At 44.7% G+C, this 8,282-nt stretch overlaps 1 protein-coding gene across 1 annotated transcript; it reads left to right on the top strand.

The window, feature by feature from the left end:
- The first annotated feature begins 3,367 nt into the window (after nt 1-3,367).
- LOC139560127 (protein rolling stone) lies at nt 3,368-8,282 on the top strand. Its single transcript, XM_071376660.1, is given in 5 exon segments — nt 3,368-4,807; nt 4,809-4,847; nt 5,036-5,139; nt 5,141-5,265; nt 5,409-8,282. Coding segments are annotated over 5 exon segments (1,044 nt in total). The 5' UTR covers nt 3,368-4,732; the 3' UTR covers nt 6,110-8,282.

Here is an 8,282-nt window from a genome sequence, read left to right as displayed (position 1 = left end):
TGTACTGGGCCGTACGCACTACCCTCTGAAGTGCCTTGCGGTCGGAGGCCAAGCAATTGCCGTACCAGGCAGTGATGCAACCGGTCAGGATGCTCTCGATGTTGCAGCTGTAGAACCTTTTGAGGATCTCAGGACCCATGCCAAATATTTTTGGTTTCCTGAGGGGGAATAGGCTTTGTCGTGCCCTCTTCACGACTGTCTTGGTGTGTTTGTACCATTCTAGTTTGTTGTTGATGTGGACACCAAGGAATTTGAAGCTCTCAACCTGCTCCACTACAGCCCCGTCGATGAGAATGGGGACGTGCTCGGTGCTCCTTTTCCTGTAGTCCACAATCATCTCCTTAGTCTTGGTTACGTTGAGGGATAGGTTGTTATTCTGGCACCACCCGGCCAGGTCTCTGACCTCCTCCCTATAGGCTGTCTCGCCGTTGTCGGTGATCAAATCAAATATATTTCATTTGATCCATAGCCGCAGGCAGAACAGTTGAAAATGGAGCAGCAACACGGCCAGGTGGACTGGGGACAGCAAGGAGTCATCATGCCAGGTCGTCCTGAGGCATGGTCCTATGGCTCAGGTCCTCCGAGAGAGAGAAAGAGAGAAAGAGAGAATTAGAGAGAGCATACTTAAATTCACACAGGACACCGGATAAGACAGGAGAAGTACTCCAGATATAACAAACTGACCCTAGCCCCCCGACACATAAACTACTGCAGCATAAATACTGGAGGCTGAGACAGGAGGGGTCAGGAGACACTGTGGCCCCATCCGATGATACCCCCGGACAGGGCCAAAGAGGAAGGATATAACCCCACCCACTTTGCCAAAGCACAGCCCCCACACCACTAGAGGGATATCTTCAACCACCAACTTACCATCCTGAGACAAGGCCGAGTATAGCCCACAAAGATCTCAGCCACGGCACAACTCAAGGGGGGCCGTCAACCCAGACAGGAAGATCACGTCAGTGACTCAACCCACTCAAGTGACGCACCCCTCCTAGGGACGGCATGGAAGAGCACCAGTAAGCCAGTGACTCAGCCCCTGTAATGGGGTTAGAGGCAGAGAATCCCAGTGGAGAGAGGGGAACCGGCCAGGCAGAGACAGCAAGGGCAGTTCGTTGCTCCAGAGCCTTTCCGTTCACCTTCACACTCCTGGGCCAGACTACACTCAATCATATGACCTACTGAAGAGATGAGTCTTCAGTAAAGACTTAAAGGTTGAGACCGAGTCTGCGTCTCTCACATGGGTAGGCAGACCATTCCATAAAAATGGAGATCTACAGTATAGGAGAAAGCCCTGCCTCCAGCTGTTTGCTTAGAAATTCTAGGGACAATTAGGAGGCCTGCATCTTGTGACCGTAGCGTACGTGTAGGTATGTACGGCAGGACCAACTCGGAAAGATAGATAGGAGCAAGCCCATGTAATGCTTTGTAGGTTAGCAGTAAAACCTTGAAATCAGCCCTTGCCTTAACAGGAAGCCAGTGTAGGGAGGCTAGCACTGGAGTAATATGATCAAATTTGTTGGTTCTAGTCAGGATTCTATCAGCCGTATTTAGCACTAACTGAAGTTTATTTAGTGCTTTATCCGGGTAGCTGGAAAGTAGAGCATTGCAGTAGTCTAATCTAGAAGTAACAAAAGCATGGATTAATTTTTCTGCATCATTTTTGGACAGAACATTTCTGATTTTTGCAATGTTACGTATGTGGAAAAAAGCTGTCCTTGAAACAGTCTCTATATGTTCGTCAAAAGAGAGATCAGGGTCCAGAGTAACGCCGAGGTCCTTCACAGTTTTATTTGAGACGACTTTACAACCATCAAGATTAATTGTCAGATTCAACAGAAGATCTCTTTGTTTCTTGGGACCTAGAACAAGCATCTCTGTTTTGTCCGAGTTTAAAAGAAGAAAGTTTGCAGCCATCCACTTCCTTATGTCTGAAACACAGGCTTCTAGCGAGGGCAATTTTGGGGCTTCACCATGTTTCATTGAAATGTACAGCTGTGTGTCATCCGCATAGCAGTGAAAGTTAACATTATGTTTTCGAATGACATCCCCAAGAGGTAAAATATATAGTGAAAACAATAGCGGTCCTAAAACGGAACCTTGAGGAACACCGAAATTTACAGTTGATTTGTCAGAGGACAAACCATTCACAGAGACAAACTGATGTCTTTCCGACAGATAAGATTTAAACCAGGCCAGAACTTGTCCGTGTAGACCAATTTGGATTTCCAATCTCTCCAAAAGAATGTGGTGATCGATGGTATCAAAGGCAGCACTAAGGTCTAGTAGCACAAGGACAGATGCAGAGCCTCGGTCTGAAGCAATTAAAAGGTCATTAAAAGGCCACCTTCACAAGTGCAGTCTCAGTGCTATGATGGGGTCTAAAACCAGACCGAAGCATTTCGTATACATTGTTTGTCTTCATGAGGGCAGTGAGTTGCTGCGCAACAGCTTTTAAAAAAATCTTTGAGAGGAATGGAAGATTCGATTTAGGCCGATAGTTTTTTTATATTTTCTGGGTCAAGGTTTGGCTTTTTCAAGAGAGGCTTTATTACTGCCACTTTTAGTGAGTTTGGTACACATCCGGTGGATAGAGAGCCGTTTATTATGTTCAACATAGGAGGGCCAAGCACAGGAAGCAGCTCTTTCAGTAGTTTATTTGGAATAGGGTCCAGTATGCAGCTTGACGGTTTAGAGGCCATGATTATTTTCATCATTGTGTCAAGAGATATAGTACTAAAACACTAAGGTGATCAGGCCTACCACTGTTGTGTCGTCGGAAAACTTAATGATGGTGTTGGACTCGTGCCTGGCCATGCAGTCGTGGGTGAACAGGGAGTACAGGAGGGGACTGAGCACGCATCCCTGGGGAGCTCCAGTGTTGAGGATCAGCGTGGCAGGTGTGTTGCTACCTACCCTCACCACCTGGGGGCGGCCTGTCAGAAAGTCCAGGATCCAGTTGCAGAGGGAGGTGTTTAGTCCCAGGTTCCTTAGCTTGGTGATGAGCTTTGAGGGTACTATGATGTTGAACGCTGAGCTGTAGTCAATGAACAGCATTCTCACATAGGTGTTCCTTTTGTCCAGGTGGGGAAGGGCAGTGTGGATTGCAATAGAGATTGCATCATATGTGGATCTGTTTGGGCGGTATGCAAATTGGAGTGGGTCTAGGGTTTCTGGGATAATGGTGTTGATGTGAGCCATTACCAGCCTTTCAAAGCACTTCATGGCTACAGACGTGAGTGCTATGGGTCTGTAGTCATATATACGTATGTATTGTCGTGGTAATTTCCTGTATTACTAAATGATAAGAGTTTACAAACCACACACAAGTCAGAGTTATATTTTAAACTCCATCTTCAATTATATGAGCATCACCATAGCCCTTTGACTCTCAGATCAATTCAGTGTCTATAAATGAATTCTCTGGGAGTGCTTACAAAACAATTCTTAGTATCTTTTATAGCCAAGATACACCCCTCTCAACTTACATGACGAACAACACATCTCAGGAACAGTTCACAAAGAAAGACTTTTACTTGAGAGAGGAGTATCCCATAGCCAGATAGTATTAGCTATAAATTATCGTTCAGTTTGCTCTCTAAGACGAGGTTCTAATCTCGTTCTTGGTACTTCTTAGTACCAAAACATTACCTCATCCAACACCAGAACAACAAGTCTGGATTATTATTATTGGGGGCAGATGGGGCGCGGCTCTGTTGCGACCTGCAGTGTGTGTGACGTTTGGTGTGGCGTTATCTTATGTTTTTAATGTTATGTTTTTAATTTGTACACTTAGTGGCGTTATACTGTTATTGAAAGTTGTATTGTCAATCTTGTTTTGTATTTAACGCCACTTTAAATGTGTACATGACACTGCAACAAAATTTCCCCATGGGGACAATAAAGTAAGTAAGTAAGAAAGAAAGAAAGAAAGAAAAGGAGAGTGAACCTCTAGGTCATATACTATGAAAGATAAGTTCAACATCACAGGGGTGGTATAATGGTTCCAGACACTGCCATACTCCTCCCCCCCAATGGGAAAATGAGGGAGTGACTGGAGTACAGACATAGTGGAGCCCTTCACATGGTTTCACAGATATATTCACCTATGAAAGACAATGTTCAAACCTGACTTCTCCCTTTCTGATATTCTGCATATTACCAGACATGTAAAAGACAAGCCTGACCTCTCCCCTCTGGGCCCCAAGTGACTTTTCCCTAGAGGAGAAAGGAAAATGCAACCGCCAACAGTATAGTCCAAAAGAAGACATTCTAATGACAAGTTACCTAACTAATTCTGATTCAGCTACGACAGTATGTATGTATGTGATCTCACCTGGCTTCCTCTTGATAGATTAACAGTATTCTATCCAAATTAAATTGATCAACGTCTCAGACGTATTTGTGTTATGCACCAGGTTGATAATGGATTTAACCATCACAGAGTGTGACAGATCAGTGTAATGAAGTTATCTCATTAGATGAATAGCCAAAGTGGCTGGAATGTGTGGTGAATCCAATAGAGCCTTCTGTCCTGTCAACTTAAGCCAAGTCATGAGACCTTAATGACGACTAACTTGGTTAAGGAGACAAGGCCTGTGACGTGATTGTTGTCTGTTTTGCATCAAGCCATCCCTTGATTTGGTCTTTGAGTTGGTGATCTAAGGGAGTTTCGGAGGACTTATGGTTGACTTTATTCACAGGTTGTCCTGTTATTACTTTGATCCATATGGGTCTGAGCTGGACGCAATGCTGGAAAGAGGAGTTCAAGGAGGAGCTTTCCCTGACCAAACTCCACCTTTTGCTTTTGCACCTTTAGATCGGAGCTCCTGCTGCAGCCACAGGTATTTATGGATAGACAGACAGATGTCAGTCATGCTGATCTACTGAGACTAATTTTCACTGACACGGAACCACCAGGCCCCTCTTTTGGTAGACTTGGGGATTCTGAGCTTGTCCAAGGGCAACAGGTGTAGTCTTTGTATTTCAAATTAGACTACTGACTCTGTCCTCTTGTCCCTCTCTCCCAAAGTGGGGCATAGCCCCTTGGGTCTGTTTGCTCTACAGGGACTTCATGTTGTTCTACACCCTGATTTGGTGTATGTACTCTGGCCTGCTGTTCTCCAATCCCAAGTGGCTTCTTCAGCCACCTGACCTACTGCCTGATGGTCGTCTACCACCTGGTTGCTTCCTGTAACCTGGCCTGTGCCACAGTCGTAGTCAGGTGCCACTGCAGGGACCAAAGAAAGACCTGCTCTGGAGGTAGGACGCTCACAGACAGAAATGTGATGATACTAAGATGGCTGCCAATGCTGCTTTTTGTTTTAAGTTAAAGTTGAATTTCCTGATTGAATTGGTCTTTATTGAAACCAATGAACTGACTGATATCTGCTCTTCATTCTTAGGGGACCAAACTAGAGAGCGTGGAATCGGAGCAGAGCCCTTGGGACCTTTCCCCCTCCCCTCTCTCCTCTTCATCTCCCCGAGACTGCAGTGGTTCCTCCACAGCCTGATGTGTGCCTTCTGCCTTGCTGTGTCCTTCCTCTACTGGAGCCTTGACTACCCCATGGAGCACCACCCTCTGTCCCCATTCAACCTCAACATGCACGTGGGAAATTCTGCCCAGGCCCTGCTGGACCTTCTCCTATCAGCAACGCCCATCTACCTGGCCCACTACCTCTATCAGCTCCTCATTGGCTGCCTTTACATCCTGTTTGCTGTGGTCTACTGGCTGGCAGACCAAACCAACCTCAGTGGGAAGCCCTACATCTACAAGGTACTGGACTTTGGAGGGTGCCGCTTGGTGGCCACTCTGTGTGTGCTTTGCTTTGTTTTGGTCTGCTTTCCTCTCTGTCACTTCCTGGTGTGGAATGTGCAACTGCTGAGGAGGCAGCTGGCGGGCAGGGTAAGGGGAGAGAGGCTGGGGCTGTGCAGAGCCTTGGTGGTGGGGGGAGCGGGCGGCTCGGTGCCGGTCTCCCTCATGGACCCGTTCTCCTCAGTGTTAACCCCCAGGAGGAGGGGAGAGGTCCGCGGCGATGGGGCCACTCAGTCCCTGCTCTCATCCACCACCAGTCATTTCTACAGTGCTGTCACTGTCTACCTCTGAGGTCCAGTCTGAACTAACATAGAGCTTGATGCCATGTTGTTTTACATGTTCTGCATAATGTCATCCATCTGTGTTGTCCGGTCCCTGTCAGGCCAAACAATACAATGTTTTACAGATCTTCTCTTCACTTTGTAGTTTGTGGTGTTATAGTTGCCTGATCCAAGAGGTAACATCAGTGGCCAAACTATGTTAATCTTTGTATCACCAGGGGGCAGTAACAGTATTAGTTGCTTTGATCACCGTGTTCAGCCTTGGTCATTTCACATAGTAGGATCAATAAATTAGCCAGCTTACATGATTAACACTGAGATTCTAGAGTAGGCTAAAGTTGGGATTGGGAGTAACAAGTCAGTAATAACATGCCGGTTTTAGGGTTGTTGTTTTTCTGAATATTGTACAAGTTTGTTAAATTGCATATTTTATTGAAACTTCAAAGCTGTGGATGGATCCTACTTGCAGAATACACAGACCACTGTTGTCCTGTCCATCCTCACACAAAGCAAATAACACATCTGCACATGAAGTCTAAAACATGAATGAGGCTGTGAGCAGACTGGTGTGCCAATAAGAGCAATGAAGAAAATATATGGTAATTTGACATTAAGAAAATTGTGGGACTTGCTCTACCTGTTTAAAATAATTGTTGTGGTAGTTGAAGAAGTTAAAGTTTTTTACTTAAACAAAACACACAAAGCAGTTAAAATATAGTGAAAGTTAAATGTAAAATAATTGGTCTGATTACTTTGATATACTACTATATCAACCTTATTACTTTGGATAGAGGGGGAAGTCCCGTGTGGCTCAGTTGGTAGAGCATGGCGCTTGCAACGCCAGGGTTGTGGGTTCATTCCCCACAGGGGGACCAGGATGAATATGTATGAACTTTCCAATTTGTAAGTCGCTCTGGATAAGAGCGTCTGCTAAATGACTTAAATGTTAAATGTAAATGTAAGTTAGATCACACATTTAGTCAGAAATAACTACTCGGACTACTACATTTTTATACACTCCTACTAAAATACCACAGTATATGACAACGTAATAATAGAGCACAGAAGACAATGAGGCATTGTTGAAGTTTTAAACAAGTAAAATATTTTATTTTTTACAGCTTATTTTGATGACAGAGCGATCAGTGGGAAGAGGGCCTTAAAGGGGGAACCCCTTCCCTCAGAGCACCTCTGCCTCCAGGGGGGACACTCAAGTTAACTGAGCATAGCATATAAAGGGTCCGTTTTAGTTTTTTTAAATGTAATTTTCTCCGTTTCTCCAGTTTTTCTCTCTCAAAATCACACTTTTAATAGAAAAACAACAATGCTTAAAATACATCAGGAGACCAGTTTTGAGGTCTGGAAATGTTTTCATAAATGCAGATTTTTGGGTGTAGTTACCCTTTAATGCAGCTGAGCACCAGCAAGATACCATTGTTAGCGATGTTTCTGTAGCGCTCATGCAGAGTTTGCTAAACAAATGGCCACTGTATTGATGCAAATAATCATGATATTATTCTGCTAGGTAGGCATGGTCTACTTTGTAGTTAGCAACATAAAGTGTAGACATACAGTACGCGCGCGCACCGCGCACACACACAAGTTCAATACATTTAGTATTGGAAATTAGTTGCGCTATGAAGACAGCTCCCTCCAAGACATGTGTTGCTAGGCAACCACCCTGCAATTACCTGGGTAGTCCTGCTCCCTCCATGGCTAAAGCCAGTGTGAGAAACGTGCTAATTTAGCAGACACTCTTATCCAGGGTTAAGTGCCTTGCTCAAGGGGCACATCAACAGATTTTTCACCTAGTCGGCTCAGAGATTCAAATCGGTCACCTTTCAGTTAGTGGCCCAATGCTCTTAACCGCTAGACTACCTGCCGCCTAACAAAAGTTTGTGATAGTGTTGCTAGACAAAGCGAGGAAAGTGAACTTCAAAACATGATGTAGTTTTATTGGAATCTGCAGCTGTTGTTGGTAACTAATGAATCTGCTAGCTTCTGACATGACTTACTGCATCTTTAATGACAGCAGTTGATAGATTACTAAAACGGCTCTACGTCTTGATTGGTAGAAGCTATTCCTGTTCTGAGAATTAAAGGACGATTTCATGCGCTCCAAGTTTTTGGAAAATTTTCAAAGTAGTTGGTTTGTGTCTTAAGTTACATTGTTTACAGTTAAT

Source organism: Salvelinus alpinus, chromosome 2 (assembly GCF_045679555.1).
Source record: "Salvelinus alpinus chromosome 2, SLU_Salpinus.1, whole genome shotgun sequence".
In the NCBI taxonomy this organism is placed as follows: Eukaryota; Metazoa; Chordata; class Actinopteri; order Salmoniformes; family Salmonidae; genus Salvelinus; species Salvelinus alpinus.
This window is presented reverse-complemented; position numbering and strand designations above follow the sequence as displayed.